We start from the raw sequence: 17,561 nt of genomic DNA on the forward strand, positions 1-17,561 counted from the left end.
TGTTACTATGTTGTCCTAGTGACATGAAATTGCTAACAAAACAAATCAGCCGGACAGGTGGACAGACGGGTGTACCTCGTATCCCTGCAGGCGTCCCAGGTTCATCATGTCATTGCAGCGTTTTGGAACCAACGACATCAGCTCCACCGCTTTCTGTACACAGACCACACACACAGTTACTAAATATTACAAAAGTTTGTGTTAGTCCTCAGGGCGATGATTCACCGTCTCGTGTAAATCATTTATAACGATCTTCACTATGCCAGAAGCAGCAGCAGCTCTTTGCTGTCTCCTTCTGCTCGTTGGTTATCAGACAGAAACAGCTGTCTGCTGAAGAACAAAACTAGCAAAATACATCATGTGTTTGTTGTCTAGAGTTTTTTTTACAACTCTTAGCAAAGCTAAAAAAATATCTATTCTTTACAAAACATTTAACAAAGTTTATCATTTTTAAAAGTCACAAGGATTTGAATGAAAATATAATAAATTCAGTAAATAAACTGTTTCCCAGAATGTAGATCCTTTGTGTCTCTGTGTATTATCAGAACAGTTTATGGCACAACACAACTGTTTTTATATTAGCAAAAAACTGATCAATAACAAAAAACACGAACAAAGCTGTGGTTCAGTTGTTTGATGTTTCTGAAAGCTTATGAGACGATTTACAGAAAAGGAAAGCAAAGAAACAAAACTTACCTCAATCTCCTCACAGTCCAGCCCTGCCTTCGACGTATACTTGAGGAAATCCTGATGAACAAACAGAAAAAATATAAGTGTTTGAATGTCAGCCAAAGTCATAGTGTGTCCTTAAAGTGTAACATCAGAAAATATCTTAAAATATACGCTGGTATGATGAACTGATGAGTTTATCTCTGATTTCTCACAAAAAGCTTTACCCAAAAGTACAAAATTTATGCCAAGGCTGTCATTGTGAACCAATCAGAGCTCACAGGTAATAACTGTTAAGGAAGTTAATAAAACAACCCACACATTTCTTCCCTGAGTTGAGTCCCAAATAATTTCTGAGTCTAACACTACACCCATGTCAAATCGTAAATAATTTCAAAAGACAACGTCAGTATGAGTCAATTCAAGTCTTGAGGTCAGCTCCATCTCAAAAACAATAAATGCCAAGTTGCATCCCGAGTTGTGTCCTGAATCAAGTCCCTCATTAAAAGGTAAAAACTCGACCTCACCGAAGTTCTAATTCAAGCCTGGAGCAAGAGCCAATAGGGCTGAGCGATATGACCAAAATCTCATATCTCATAGAATACATTTCTCATCCTGATAACAATATAAATCACAAAATAGTGCATTTTCTGTAAATTCTGTGAATCTCTGGCACTCATCGCGTTTTCAGCTAGGCGTCGTGTACCTGGAGTCGAGTGTTTTGACCGATGCATGAAACTATATATTTTTAGTTGTATTTTAAGTTGTATAAGTTGCATTACATGGCGTGTTGCGAGGAAAAGCCTGTTCGAACGTTTGAGTCTAAGGTTTATTTTGAGCACCTGACGGCTCTTTTTTGCTTGTCATCCGTAAACTCTCTTCATACTTTTTAATGTAATTCTTGTGCTGGTAGAAGAAAAAAATACTGGTGTAAACAGAGTGTTTTGCAACACCACGAAACAAACCATAGCGTATAATATGAAACGATAGATGTTTTAATTTGATATCATCTGATATATTTCGTCATGTCGCACAGCCCTGAGAGCCAACCAGTCTATAATCAAGATCAGCACCTCCGGTCAAATTCCAAATTTAGCTTGGTTTTTAGTTTTATGCCATATTTGTCAGGGAAAATGCACAAAACCCTAATAACCCTAATAATAAAAGAACCCTTGTACCACATTTAGCTACTGGGTAATTTTCTTCTATGGTCTCTGGGCATTTTTAAGCAGGATATAAAATACCCAAACTTACTCCACAGATAATACTAGCAATTCCATTGTAACATTCAGATTCCACCAAAAATGCATTAAATACATTTTAAAATCAATGTTTAATTTAAGCAGTTAGTGTAAACACAAATCATGTTGACAGGTTCTTTACAGACCTTGAGCAGCAGCTGGTACTTGGTGATTCTCTGGATTGGTTTGATCAGATAATCACTGATGGACATCCTGCAGCTGATCTCATGTTGGATTTCCTACAGGCAGACAGGCAGAGACAGAGATAGAAGGACTGGTTCAGTTTCAGTTTTTGGCTGATTTTTACTATAGCAAGGTCCATTCAAGAACGTGCATTTTAGTAAAGCCTGCTCTTTTGATTTTTTTCCCCCTTTTTTAACTTTTAAGATAGTAATGATTAAAAAAATCAGGAAAGAAAAATAAAAGAAAACTATTACATGTTGATATGATTTGATTGATTTGTTTATGGCTTGGTGAACTGAAAACAACTTTCCATTGATGTGGATAATAAAGTTATTCTATTCTATTCTATTCTATTCTATAAGATAATCATAAAAAAACAACAGAAAAGAATAGCCAAATATAGAAATGAAAAAAAAAAAAAAGAAAAGTGATGCATTACCTCGAAATAGGTCTCATACTCAATGACGATGAACTCTGACCTCGGCTTATTCTGACAGTAAACCACATACATGTGTAGACGACGCTCCTGTAAAAAAACAAGAAAGTAAAAAAGAAATAGTTGTATTAGGTCTTCAACACATCCTGAGTCAAGTCCCAAGCAAATAACAAGAAGTCCTGAGTTGTGTGATAACTCAAATCCCATGTACAGACAACAACTCGAGCCAGGTTCAACCTCAGGAGCAAGTCATGAATTTAGAATTGAGCCCCATGTTGGTGTAGCTTCTGAGTCATCCAGCTCATGCTAGACCTTGACTGTCACCATGTACTGGAACACAAACTTGTTTGGGACCCTAAACCAGAGAGGAGGTTCCCTCTAAGGCAGAAGGGAACAGGAACACACAGATGTAAACAAAGCTCTTAGAACATGTGGTTATCCTAACTGGACCTTCATCAAATCAGTGAAAATGCAGAGGAAAGATTGCCAGACACCAACTAGGGAGAAACAGAATGACAACAACTTTTTTGTTCCTGTAGCAAGTTTATTGGAAATTTTCTCCAAGCATGGCATCCCAGTGCACTTCAGATCTAGCAAATCTAGCAGACAAAAACTGGCTCATTGCAAGGACAAAACTCCTAAAAGCAAGATGAACAACATATGGTATGCAACATATGCAGCGAGGAGGGCCTGGACCCTTTGATAGAAGAAACCAAACAGCCACTCCATAAATGTACGGTACAACATGGAGGAGTCATCTCAACAGGAAAAGACTCACCTGCATTTAAAAAACATAGGTCACTCTTTCCAGGAAACCACTTTGGACTGGGAAGACATGTTTCCAGGCACGTCAACCCCCCGCTCACACCTGGCATCAGGTGACTTCAGTAGGTCACTGATGGTTTGGGGCAAGGTCTCACAGTGGTTTCACTCTTAACCCCAGATGATGGTAATGATCCACATCTTTGTTCACATCTTAGATCATGTGAATATTCACATGATCAATTGTGGGTCAGGAGCCTCATGACTACTTCTAAAGGGGACAATCACCACTAGGGGTTAAATACCTAACTTTATACTCGTTTTAGAACTGAAAATGCCTCTTAAATGAGAGGTGAAATGTCTTCACAAACCTAAAGAAGTCCAGTTTGCTTACTTTTTGAAGCTCTCAAGACTGAGAACTGAGAACTGAGTCAAGTTCTGAATCAACCTTATAAATGTTTAAAAAGCCCTGAGACAAGTCCAGGCTTGGGTCCTGTGTGAGGTTCTAAGTCAAGAAAAGAAGTCCCGAGTTCTGTCCTAAAGCAAATTCTAAGCCAGGACAAACAAGTCAAGTCCTAATGCAGGGACAAGCTGAGTCTTAAGTTGACAATTGAGTGAAACTTCTAAAAGTAAAGTTCTAAGCCAAGCCATAAAAAGTAATGAGCCAAGTCCTATTTGAATCCTGATTCCTATCTTGAGACAAAAAAAATAAATTGAGCCCTGAATCTAGTTCTAAATGAAGCCCAAAGTCAAGACGAATGAGTTCTGAGTTGAGTCCCTGAGGTCTCAGGGCAGAGCCATGCTATATATTCTGTTTTGAACAAGTCATTTTGTTTGTAGAACTCACATGTCTGATGAAGAGGTCAGCGAGCAGGTCGTGATTCTGAATACAACGCTCTAACTCCACCAGGAAGAAGCTGAAACAGAAAAATACCCAGTGAGCATGATGGTCTATCTTTGTGTATATACTGAAGTGTGTTTGTTCTCGTGTGCATTTGTGGCACGGACTCGCGGTGCCAGTCGTAGATCTGCTGGATATTGCCGAAGACAATCTTGTCTTTTCCTCTCATGTCCTCTGGAATCCCTCTGACCTCCAGCCGGGACATGAAGCCCTGAGAAACGTCAGCAGAGAACATGTCGTATGTTTAGATTGACATTTGTAGAGTCTGGTGGGTGGAGCGTCAGTAGGTCCATTCTTTCAGTGTGATTTTTGTGTCTCACCTCAACTATCACTCCTAGATCCTTTACATAGTCCTTCTCTGATTGGACCATCTCATTAACGACAAACCTGCACACACAGAGCCACAAAATTCAAGTCTCCTTAAATATGCATTCAAAACTTGGACTTTGTAATAAATTTCGGTTTGTCTTACATGCGTCCTCTTAGTGCTTTGTTTCTCTGCTCCGTGTCTGATTCATTTGATCCCTGATCTGAGTCTAGAGCCTGAAGAAAGAGAAAAGGCTGAAATTAAAAGAGTTCTGTGTAACCTCAGAAAACTGTAATCTTTTATTGATGACAAGAAAACAGCGTGAATACAGTACACAGTTTGAAAGCTGAAGGCGCCGGCTTGTACTTTTAAATACACTAGGAATCACAAGTAAGCCAGTAATCTGAGAGGAAAGTGTTCTATTGAGGCGATATGTTACTATGAGATCTTTAAGATAAGATGGGGCCTGATCAGTCAAGACCTTGTATGTGAGGAGAAGGATTTTTAAATATAATTGTGGATACAACAGAGAGCCAGTGAAGAGAAGCCATTACAGGAGAAATATGGTCTCACAGTATTCAGTATGTATGGTCGGAGGGTAAGATGGCGCCACCATTGCGTGCAATAGGTCGGCAGCCTTAAAATGAAATTTCCCCTTGTGGGACTAATAAAGGTATATCTTATCTTATCTTATCTCTTCTTGCTGCAACATTGTGGATAAAATGAAGGCTTTTCAGGGATCTTTTAGGACAGCCTGATAATAATGAATTGCAATAGTCCATCCTAGAGGTAAGAAATATTGAACTAGTTGTTCAGCATCACTCTGAGACAGGATGTTTAGAAATTTAGAAATACCGGAAGAAAAAAAACAGTCTGACATCTCTTACAGTGTGCCTTTACGGACATATCCTGGTCAAGATTCCTAACAGGAAGCCATGGTAATGCCATCCAGAGTCAGTATCTGGTTAGACACCATGCTTCCAAGGTTTTTAAGACCAAGTTCAGTAACCTCCATTTTTCCAAATTTAGATAAAGGAAATTATATACCATGGAGGCTTTCAGGCCTTGAAGACATGCCTGTAGTTTAATTAATTGATTTGTGTCAACAAGTTTCATAGGTACCTACAGCTGGGTATCATCTCCAACAATGAAAATGTCTGCTGTTTCCTAATAATATTACCTGTATGTATACAATGAAAAGTACCGATCCCAACACAAGAACCTACAGAACTCCATGAGTAACTCACTTTAGTAACATGAAGAAACTGAAATGTACCAGATAGATACGACTTAAACCAGTGCAGGGTATTTACGTTACTATGAGGTCCACTGGCAGGAGACATATGAGGATCACTGGTATCTTCCACTAGTGCTCTATCTGTGCTGCATGCAACTCTGAATCAGGACTGAAAACTCTTCAAATAAACCATTCTTCTGTATAAAAACATTTAGTTTATTTTTGTAGATATTCAAAAAGTTTTCCGAAGAAGTTTTTTACCTTGTGACTAAAGCAGCTAATACAATATTAAGAAGTTTATGGCACATTCATATTCAGCCATTAAACATTTCTAGCTTTAAGCAGAGCTACTCTTACCTCAGGATTGTTGGGGTCTTTGATGATCTGCATTGGGGGTGGTAGAGGGGTGTGGCTTTCTTCCTCTGGCTCCTCCTCCCCACCACTATGCCCCGCCTCCTCCTTCCTCGCCTTCTACATAATTTAAGAACCAATTAGTTTATGTTATCATTATTACTATTTTGTGTCTTTAACCCATCATTTGGATGGGTGTCTACACACCGTTTGCGCATTTCCCGTGAGGGGTGTGGTCATCTCTGTCCTGTTGTCCCGCCTCCTCATCCTGATTGGCGGTTTCTTCTGTCCATCTGCTTTTCCCTGACTCAGCCTCCGCACAGGACTAGTCAACCAGCGCTGCAGCAACAGTTAATGTAGTTACCATTATTGATGCCACTGAATATTGTATCACCAAGGCTACGGTTCATACAGCTGGTACAAATATTACTTATTACTGCCAGCTAAAAACTCCAGTGTTACCTGTGATACGAGCTTCATCAATGTCACCCAGCACGTTACAAATGTGTTAATCTGGTTTTAAACTACATTTCAGTTAACAGTGTGCTGATAGGATGTGCTGAGAACTGCATGAATCCCGTCCAAGTTTAACATATGAAGAGCAGTTTGTGGAGATTTTCGTGATCTACAGAATGTTTTCCACCATCTGTTTTTTTAAAGAACTTCTCTTAACTATTTAAAACACAACCTTCAAATAAATTTTGGCTCTTAGCCAACAATTTAACTTTTCTTTTATATATTTTTTAACACTCATTTATGCACAAAACAAGATTCAGCTATGATTACACATCAACACTCATACAATTTAGACACAATGATAAAAACTGAGGAAACATTTCCTGTGAGCTAATGCTTCCAACTTTAATAATCCATTACATTTAAGGGGGAGCTATTTAAAGTTACAGTATCAGATGCTCATATTAGCCAAGGCCAAAGTTTCACATTTCATGTAATGATGTGAACATATGCAAAAGTAAAAATTATGAACACAGAGCTCAATTCTTATGACTGCTCTGAATGCTGTGTTTCCAACAGGACACCTTGGCAGCTCTGGATGCTGCCCCCTCAGCAAGTTTTCAGAAAGATGCCCAAGTAGAAGTAAAAAAGTTTGTGGACTGGTGGGAGACGCTAAAGCAGACTGTCTGAGACACAAATGAACTGCTTTCATAAGACAAAGAAGGATTATTTTTAGCTGTGATTAATGCAAAGCTACTGGAGTGGAGTCCTAGAATAAAAACAACTACAATAACTCCCCTTTAGTATATTTGACCATAAACCACAGCATTAACAAATCACAACAAACACACAAAGTGCACATCTGCATTTCTGTTTAAGAATACCAGAGAACCCACAATTAAGATAACTAAAACCCTCTGACTGTAGGTTAATATCCTGACCAGAATCAACCGAAATCTGTATTCAATCATTTTTATGGTTTCGTTTTTGTTTTCATGTTTTGTTTTCAATCAGTTTCATTTCCGTTTAATTTTTATTAGTTTCAGTGTTACTTTTAGTTTCGTTGTGATGACCTGGGTCATGTTTGTCGAACTGTAAGATTTAAAAAACATTCAGACCAATAATAGAAACATTTGAGTCAAAGCCATGTAGACATCCCACTCTCCACAGATGAACCAAAGCCTCCTCAAGCCGCTTTATGTTAACACATTTGAGCCAAATTCTCCCATTTCAGTTCACAGCGAGCTGTTACCTTTAGAGTGTTCCCAGTTCCAGAGCCGCTCCGCTTCGCCCCCGGTGAGCCCACAGCGCCTCCTGCTGGAGCCCCGCCCACTCCAAACACTGTGGGAGAGGTGGCACCTGAGAGAAGAAAAGGCAGGGAGAGGTCAGAGGTGAGTTTTCGTGCTGTCTTTTCTGAGTGCAATGGGTGCTCAGTGTTATTACTGTGGTCTCACTTTGGCTAGTAGTCTGAGTCTGGAGGCCTGAACTTTCAGAGCTGTACAAACTCGACTCTGCAGACACAAAGAAAAACAGATTATCAGACTGTTAACAAGGAAAAACTGGACTGGAAATACCAGAAGGTGTGAGGTAAAAATGAGAAAAACAGAAACTACTATGAAGCCCGAAAGACACGAATAACACAGTTTCTTCTTCTTCTTTAGCAGAAGACTGAATATTGTTGTATCGAGTTATATGAACACTTCTGGAAATCTAATTTCATGCTTTTTAAGCCCTCAACAAGGAAAATTTAACAACCTTAACTCAGCAAAAAAGCATGCACACCAGTCATGAAAGATAGTTGGTTTCTTTGAAGTAAGGAGGTATGAGGGACTTACTGATAGCTAGTTACCCTAGCTTAATTTAATTTTAATAGAATCTTTCGTTTAAACCTGAAGTTTAAAGTGATTCACAAGTAAAACCCTAAACAACACAGAAAAGTGAGCAAAATAACAAAAAAGACACACAGAGACAGGACTCACAAAGAACCTGACGAATGAATGAATAAACTATTAGCATAAAACTACAAACAAAAACAAAAAAATGGCAAAAACTACAACTACAGTTTGTAAAAAAATCAAGTGCATTACAATATGATTTTGAAAACAGATCAATAAAATGATATTACATGTAAATATATGTGAGCATCTATGACTTAAAAGTTAATGCTTAACTTGTGAAAGTACAAAAACCTGCAAAATAAACAATAAATAAAAATACACACTGAGATTAAAAGAATCCAGTATGTTCAGCACACATGAAATGATGAATAAAAGTGATTAACGATAACTCCATTAATAACAATTGATAAATGCAGACACACTGATTATGATAGATTAGAACTAATATTTATTTTAATGACTTAAAATGAGCTGTAGAGTAAGTGTGTGGTATATTTAGATATTCACTGCCTTATTTGACCTCAGACAAGTTGTTACAACACTTTGCAGCCAGCAGAGCCCACTGACGGCAGCGTTTTACCTCAGAACTATTGAACTCCCGCTGCCTCCGGTTCGGTGAACCACTAAATAACAGTATTTAGTGCAAGTAGCTCCTGAATAAGTTGTGCTGATTGGATACGACATCTGAGATCTACTGGAATCAATATTTTACCGTAGAAAGAAGAGTTTGGGCACAAAGACTTCTTTGAGGGTGTTGTTTGAAGTTTTTTCTTTAGTTTATGTTTGAAATGAGAATAATTAAATATTCAAAACAACCCTGGTGGAATTTTCCTTTCATAACTAAGAAGCAGCTTCATGTAGTTATCTTGCATTGTGTTTAAGACTGAATTTAATTCTTACGTAATGGGACAATGTGTACTACATTTATTGTACCCCAAACTAAAGTCATTAGTTAATTATTTCTTTTTTATGGCCGTCACTGAGAGCAGACAACCTTCTGATGACATTTTTCAAGACTTCCCGTCAGTGTTTCCATGTTCTGATTCATGCACGTGTATCAGATAATAACAGCAGTCCACGTCAGGAGGTTGGTGGTGTTGGGGCAAATCATTTCAGATTTTGAGAGACCCGAGTTTGAATCATACACACAACAGATTTTTACAAATAATTTGTATTTTTGCAAAGATGTTATTTTGTTACATGTAACAAAATGTAAAATGATACTTTTTTATGGAATCTGGTCAAATGAAATACATTCAGTTTACACTGAGCACATTTTCCTTAAAGAGTGAGCATTTGAATAAATAAATATTTGACTGATTTTGTGTATTTCAGTTGTGTTTTACTCAGAATTATTGCTCCATGTTTATTGAGGATGATTTTTTTTAAAGGTGTTATTACTTAAAAATATGGCTTTTAATCAGGTTTAGGCATTACAAACTCCTGGGTTGGATTTACAAAAAAACCCTTGTTTGGGCTAAAATACAACTTCCACATCTTTAAAGCTTTATTTCTTTGTTGCCGTGGTGATGCTTACCCGCTCTTTCTGGACATAATCCATGCTTTTGACATTAAACTAGGTTTCTTATTGAAAGGGGACAATTCGTCTCCATGCACACAAAAACTTCCAGAAGTCCACCAATCAGAAGAAAGTGTGGAAGGGCGACATCAAAGACTTAGGAACAAAAACATCTTGTTCTGGCACATCCTCATCAACAGTTTTGCAACAAGTGAGTGAGCAACTTTGCTCACTCACTTGTTGTTTCAGTCAAAATTATATTAACCTGGCAGGTGTGGATGGAAACAGGCATTCATTTGCTTTTTCTCTCAAATTTGGTTTTATGTTGATGAAACTCTGCTGATTTCCTAACATTCATGTGGATTTAGTCTCAGCGTAAAATCATGCTTTACAAACTGTGACTGTCTGACATTTTTGTAGTTTGCCAGCTGAAAACAACAGCAAGAGATTCTTATTACGGACAGACCTCTGCGGATTATTGTGGATATGAATACGGCTGCTTAAAACTCAAACAAATCCACCAGTTAGTCAGTCTGATTATTGTGAAATAGTCACTGAAGGAGACACACACACACACACCTACTGTCTGTACTGTGTTACTTTGTGTGTGTGTGTGGTCTTTCATACAAAAAAGGAAAACCTGCGTGTCCTGTTCACGACACACACACATGCATATTCACACATCGTTCACATTCTTGCAGTGCTGTTTGCTGTAAAGGCACACACACACACACACACACGCACCTATTACTTATTAACCATTGCACACCCATATATTTTCTCCAACACCCGTCACTCTCTCTCTCTGTCTGTTTGTCTCTCTCTCGCTTTCTCAGTGTGAACCCACCTCGCTCGTCCTCTCGCTCGCGCACAATCCATTCCCAAATGCCCGAACAATCCCAGCATGCACCTCTGCCCCGCCGCATGCTTCCACATCAGTCCATTCAGAGAGATATTAAGAAAGAGGCAGACTGACTGACAGAGGTGTTTCTCTGCTCTCAGCTGAATGACACTAAACAAGAGTCAGAGGTCTGGGGGTGGAGCCACAGCATCTAAACCCACAGAGGGTGGGTTTAGATGCTGTGGGGGAGTGGCTTATAGAGTAATAGTAATAATAAACTAACACAAATCAATTATAATGATAAATGTAATAAAATAAACAACCTATGAATGCAAAGAAAAAAACTTAAAATAATTTAAAATAAAAACAAGCGAAGTAAAAATAAAATGCGAGAGTAATAAAAGTACTAAATAAAATTAAGTGAAGTATAAACAAAGTGAGAAAAAACGCTACATAATATGAATAAAATATAATAATAATAAAACCAAATTAAAAAATTATTAAAAAAAGAAAATTTTTACAATAGGTAAAATGATATGAAAAAATAAAACAAGTTTATTTGGAACAAAATATAAAATAAAACTCCATAAAACACAAAACAAAGTATGAATATAAATAAACACGAGCGCTAAAAAAGGAGTTTATTTTTAACTAAAGCTTCTATTGTTTGTAACGAGGAAGAACACCCAGCGGGTCGCCACACACACACACACACACACACACACACACACACACACACACACACACACACACACACACACACACAGTCAGGATGTTAAACTGTAGATTCCTGTCTGTGTGAAACTCCTTCAGGTCAATGTTTAACCATGTGTGTGTGTGTGTGTGTGTGTGTGTGTGTGCATTTCAAACATCTTGCCAAACCAGATTACAGATTAAAGTTGGGACAAAGTTGCCTTGCAGGTCGAGGCCACGCTCAGTCCTGTGGTCAGTTTTCTGTTTCCACTGAAACTACGTACACATTTTTCTTCTGTGTCATGTTACTCGCAGTAAAAACGAATAAAAAGGGAATATGTGTTACTCGACATGACAAGTCTGTTTCTTGTTTTGTTATGTTTTGAAACTGTCATTTGAAACAATGACAGTTTTACTTTTTATTCCTTTTTAACATAAACTAATTTTATTTTGTTATTTTCTTTGTTTTTTGTTTTTTTTTGTATCTGTAAAACAGTAAAAGGCCCTACTATGCATCTGTGGTACTTTTATTTTGGCTTTTTTATTTATTCATTGTAGACTCCATCAATAAAGTTACAATAGATGACTAATCACTCCCGTTACAATGAAGTCTGTGTGTTGGCTAATTGTAAAGAATCTACACAGCCTGTGTTTGTTGTCTGATGACAAAATTCACGAAATTATAACACACCTCTTAGAGAACACAGTTAATTTTCAAAATAAAATGTTCAGTACGGTGGCCCCTAGAGACAAAGCACGTACAAACTCCAAAACACAATGGAAGTGCTCCAGGACGCTAGGGGCAGTGTTGAGCTCGATTTGCAAAATAAATGGCAAGTTTGTTGCAAACACATGGAGTTGGATACCGGTGGAAAACACCTGCAAGGATAGAACAACCACGCTTTATAAGAAAGGTAATGTGAAAACTGTTGTTTGTTTGATTTGTTTTTAATTACTATGAACACTTGGTTTATGGTGGAGTCAAATCTGACGTTGGCTAACAGTCAGTGTGCTTTGCTCAGAGAGAACCTCAACACTGCCCCTAGGGTCCTGGAGCACTCCCATTGTGTTTTGGAGTTTGCATGTGTTTTGTCTTTAGGGGCCACCTTAGGTTCAGTGCAGGCTAAACGCTCTTCTTAAATACTCCCAGTGGGATTTGTAGCCGTAATAAGGATGGAACAATTCATCATTACAGACACACCTGTGATTATACTGTCTTTGTATTTAGTAGGGTTTAGAAAGGTTATGTTGGCGTGAAGTTTGTGAATGGCCGGTCTATAGTACACCTCACAGTGATGGACATCACACTAGTGCAGGGCAGACTGTGGTATCCACGGTCTCTGCTAGGTTCAGTTTTAGGGCTCCAGGGATAATTTTGAATGTAAGCTGATGATGCTCTTCAGTGTCAGCTGCAGGTCTGCTTCTTATAGAAGCAATTTGCAGAAAGTTGGACACAGGAAAAACATAGAAAATCAAGTTGATTTTCAAAATAAAAGACCCTCTGCAGTTTTAGATGCTTCAGAAATGCATCTGTTGTAAAGAAGAAACAAAACAGTGTCAGGCAAGCAAAACACACCCTGTGTATCCCTGGGGTTATGCATTTCCCTGTTTCCTGTGCATTACACTGTTTTTACACTGGCTCAGGGTTTAGAGCAGTAAACCTCTGAGCAGAAGCAGCCTGTCTGGAAACAAGAATCTACTGTTCCTAAATGAGTCAGTTCCCCTGAATAGACTGCTACACTAGATGTTGGCAGAAGTCTTCCCTCCTGCGAAACCCCACGTTAACACCTTCTTGTGCTGACATTTGGTTTGTTCCACAGGTTGCACAGCTGGAGGTGTTGGCATCACTGGAAACTATCATTATGGTCAGGAGGTTGGTAATTTAAAATATATAATAAACTTTTTTGAAGATTCTGTGGTCTAGTGGCTCTAAAAGTGTGGGCCTCAGCCCCCTGTTGGGCTGTAAAGGTACTGCAGATGGGTGAGAAGTCAGGTTAATGTTCATATTTGCAATTTAGGTAAAAATTTTCTTTAAATATTTACATTTAAAAGGAAAAGGGGCTAATCAAACATCCTAAATTTGTCTTATATTTAGATCAAAAAGATGGAAATATTTAATCTCAAGCTTGTGTGATGATCAGAGTTGTGATTAACGATTTAGTTTTCCAGAAGCTTATAGCCAAAGCTGCATTTTGAGATGTTTCCTCATTACTGTGGACGGTCTCCTTGAAGCTCATAAAGCTGTGATGTTAATGTGAAGCGGCAGAGTCTGACAGACACAAAGCGCATTTAATTTTTCATGCTCAGCTATGGGACGAGCACTCAAGGACTCAAGCGTGTTTACAACTTTACAAACATGGATTTAAATATTTAGGTGGCACAGAGAGAGAGCGAGGATGTGGGACACATACAGCGTGAGGATGTTTAAAGTTGCCTCTGGCTAAACAGGAAGTGACATCGAGCAAACAAGGGATGTGCTGCAGCAGTTTACGGGGATTAAAAATGACCACGGTGTTGTTTTAGAAGGTATGTTTTCTGAGGAATCACTTTTTTAGATGTTTTCCTGCACATGGCAGTTAGAGCATCAATAATATCTGTGATTACAGTCAGGTCCCTTTGGGGCTGATGGGAACACAGGCAATAAGTTCTCTGGGTACTCACCCCTCCCGGCGCTCACAGTGGAGGAGTTAGAGGCGGAGGTGATGGTGGTAGAGGATGAGTTGCAGGAGGAGGAGGTGGTGGTGCTTGTAGAAGAGGTGCTGGAGGATGTGGTGGAGGCTGGGAGCAGTCCCTCCATATCGGCTGCACTGTGGGAGTGCGACAGGCAGAGGGTGCTCATGGGCAATAGACCCTCCTGTGAGGAAACACAGCAGCGATGTTAGACGGATGGTTGAGTGTCAGAAAAACAAGGAAACCCTCTCACACACTTTAACGGTACTTATGGCTATAAGTTCTTGCCTTTGTTACACGTGGGGACCTTCATTATATTTGTCACTTATGGGGACATTTGTTGCTAATCTGCTTAACAGCCCCTTTTTCCTCAGTGAGTGTGTCACTGGTTTTAATGGTTAAATAGAAATCTGAGGTTCCTGTGTCTGAGGTCATTCATTACATCAGTTGTCCAACCTATCATATAAAATCATCTGCTAATTTTCTAAGCTCAACCGGTTTGTTTCTTTCATCTAAAGTCCCTCAGTAAAAATCAGACTTTTACTGGCATACGATACTTTGGATCTATTAGCAGACCCTTTAGTGCTTTTCTCATTCCCTCAGCTGCTCTGGACCACAGCAGGGAACTTAATCCGGAAACTTTTAAGCTTTCTTACCAACTTCCTTTAATCCAAAAGGGACATTAAAAAGATCAGAACTTCTTAATGCATAACTTGAAGTAGAAAGAATTAAAAAAAAAAAAAAGAAAAGAAAAATGTTTCAGACCATGAGGATAGTTAAAGTTAATATGTTTAAAGATAAATTGGTACCATAGAAACAGATATCTTCTATCAGGAAGTCAAGTTTGTCAAACGCTGTGCAACAATGTGTAAGAAAAAAGTATGAATATAATTCTGCAGAGATAAATATTTTAATTCTGTTTTATTTATATAGCACCAAATCACAACAGCCTCAAGGTGCTTAGTATTGCAAGACAAAGACAATAATACAGGGAAAACCCCAATAATCAGACAACTCCCTATGAGTAAGCACTTGGCAACAGTGGGAAGGAAAAACTCTGTTTTAACAGGAAGAAACCTCCAGCAGAACGAGGCTCAGGGAGGGGCGGCCATCTGTCACAACTGGTTGGGGTTGATGGGGCAAGACAGGAAGTTTTGCTACATGTGGGGACATTTAGTTTGTTTATTATTTGCTGGGATGTTTGTTTTGTCTTCTGGATGCTAATTACCTGTTGAGGTGTTTGATCTGTGGTTCTGACTAGACACCACCCGGGCCGATCTGCTGAGCGCTCCACCAGCTCCACCGTCTGACCGCAGCGAACGCTGATCTCTCCCGGTCCTCCGGCAGAGAAATCCAACAACACCACGACTAACTCGCAGCCTCCTGACAGCTGCACGCAGACAGGTAGGACAGATTATTTACAGGCGGAAGGTGTCACCGCCGTGTTGTTAAACGATAATAACAGCATCATTAGCATCAGTGCTCCAAGCTCTGAGAGGAGCAGACATTCATTCGCACTCAGTATGCAGAGAGGTGTCTCCTGCAGTCCATGACCTCACTCCCATGCAGCTCACTGGGAGCGTACAACCTCTATTTCTCCAAATGATAAAACCAGGAAAATTCAGAATAAAGTGAGGAAGCAGTCTCAGATAACTTCAAGACTATGAGCTCTGCCTATAAAGTTCAACAGTGTGGAGATGTTTGTCTTGATGCATGCTCAAACATCCAGGTGAGGAAATGCCAGAATGCTGATTCTGTTCATCTGAAAAAGGGTCAACTCTCTTTTCTCCTAAGAGCTAATCAGCTGCTTCTATGTCCACTTAATCTATGGTCAATATGCAAACATATAGAAACATGGATCAAGCTTTTCTGGCTTCTCAGCCAACCAAAGCATTAAAAAGCCGTCTGCTGGGTTTAAATGACTCTGAGAATTGATGAGTGAAAGTCACTTCAATTCAGCAGAAACATGACCAAACCACAAACCATGAAAGCCTCTCATATCATCCAAAAACAACCTTTCTCTGATTGGCCCAGAGAGCAGCATAAAACATCATGTGATCTGGTCACCGTGGTTACCGCTGACTGTGAGCTCCAGCACGTGGGCTGCAGCTGGAAGAGAAAACACTTGTAGCGTCCGCAGGGAATGAGACGGGTGTTCCCCGAAAAATCCAACACAGATGTGAACAGATGTGTGCGTTCAGGGAGGAAGCAAAGGTCTGTCAGAAAGGTCAGAGGTCGCCGTGTCAACTGTCACAGTGATCTCAAAGAGCCCAAAAGGTTGGACAGGACGGACGGATATATTTCCAATAAGGAACCAGGTTGCAGTACTTATATTATTTTATTCACACGTATACTAATATTTATTAATTAATTAATTTACATTCATTTAGTTAGCTATAAAAATTGGATTTTTCATAAATAATTTCTAAATAATTTTATGTTTTTTATCTTTAAACATGAAAAAAAGCTTTTTAGATAATTAATTTTTATATTTAATTTTTATTTTGTAAAAATTAAAATTTTAATTTTATCTTTTCTAAAACTGTAAAATTGTATTTTTTCTCCAAAGATTTATTCAAAAATAAAAGGTTTATTTAAAATACTTTAAAAATACTGTAAAAATAGTGTTTTCAATGTTAACTTTGTGTATAACATAATATTTTGATTATAATTGACATTTTTTTAAATTTTTTATCTATATTGAAATAGTTATATATAATTTTTTTTACATATTTTATTATATTATATCTAAAATGTTTATTTTGCATTTTTTCTGACATCTTATTAAGATTTACCTTTTTGGTGGATTTTATTTTTCATAAACATTTAATTTTTTTCTAGTAATCTTCTGAATACTGACTACTCATATTCAGCACGATATATCATATCGTATTGAATATTATAAGGATAAATTCATGAAAATGCAGAAATGCTCCTTATTTAAATGTTTTCTTGCTCTGATTGATTAATTTAGACTCATTATTATTGTCTCCACTTACATGCTGTCCCTTTAACTCCTCACAGTGACAAAAAAAGTGTCTTTTTTCTTTTTCACCGTGTTTCCTCCTTCAAGTCACCAACGCAGTAAAAAATAAAGTCGTCCACCTTCTTCTCTTAACTGTCTCACAAGTCAGAGCACAAGCCAGCAGGGTCAGAGTTTCCAAGGTCAGAGGTCACTGCCACTGACCCCACTAATGAGAAGCAGGTAAAATAAATCAAACGTACCTCATCAGGAGAGCAGAGCAGTGAAAGTTTCTTGAAGGAGTCCGACCATGAATAGTGGAAACTCCCTCAAGAACACCAAAAACACACACCCAGCCAGCTGCAGCAGCAGTGAGGTCATACGGCTGCTCGACACACCCTCTCACAGTGTGTCTGTGAGTGTGCGCGCGACTGT

At 38.6% G+C, this 17,561-nt stretch overlaps 1 protein-coding gene across 1 annotated transcript in view; it reads right to left on the reverse strand.

The window, feature by feature from the left end:
• Positions 1 to 17,561, reverse strand: part of LOC100706698 (kalirin) — a 57,823-nt gene that overhangs the window by 7,723 nt on the left and 32,539 nt on the right. Inside the window, 14 exon segments of the mRNA XM_013265907.3 lie at positions 76 to 153; positions 697 to 747; positions 2,057 to 2,149; positions 2,533 to 2,619; positions 4,139 to 4,208; positions 4,300 to 4,403; positions 4,513 to 4,579; positions 4,665 to 4,735; positions 6,094 to 6,207; positions 6,295 to 6,426; positions 7,796 to 7,902; positions 7,998 to 8,054; positions 14,156 to 14,348; positions 15,393 to 15,554. Of these exon segments, the coding sequence (XP_013121361.2) occupies positions 76 to 153; positions 697 to 747; positions 2,057 to 2,149; positions 2,533 to 2,619; positions 4,139 to 4,208; positions 4,300 to 4,403; positions 4,513 to 4,579; positions 4,665 to 4,735; positions 6,094 to 6,207; positions 6,295 to 6,426; positions 7,796 to 7,902; positions 7,998 to 8,054; positions 14,156 to 14,348; positions 15,393 to 15,554 (1,386 nt within the window).

Source organism: Oreochromis niloticus, linkage group LG23, assembly GCF_001858045.2.
Source record: "Oreochromis niloticus isolate F11D_XX linkage group LG23, O_niloticus_UMD_NMBU, whole genome shotgun sequence".
NCBI lineage: Eukaryota > Metazoa > Chordata > Actinopteri > Cichliformes > Cichlidae > Oreochromis > Oreochromis niloticus.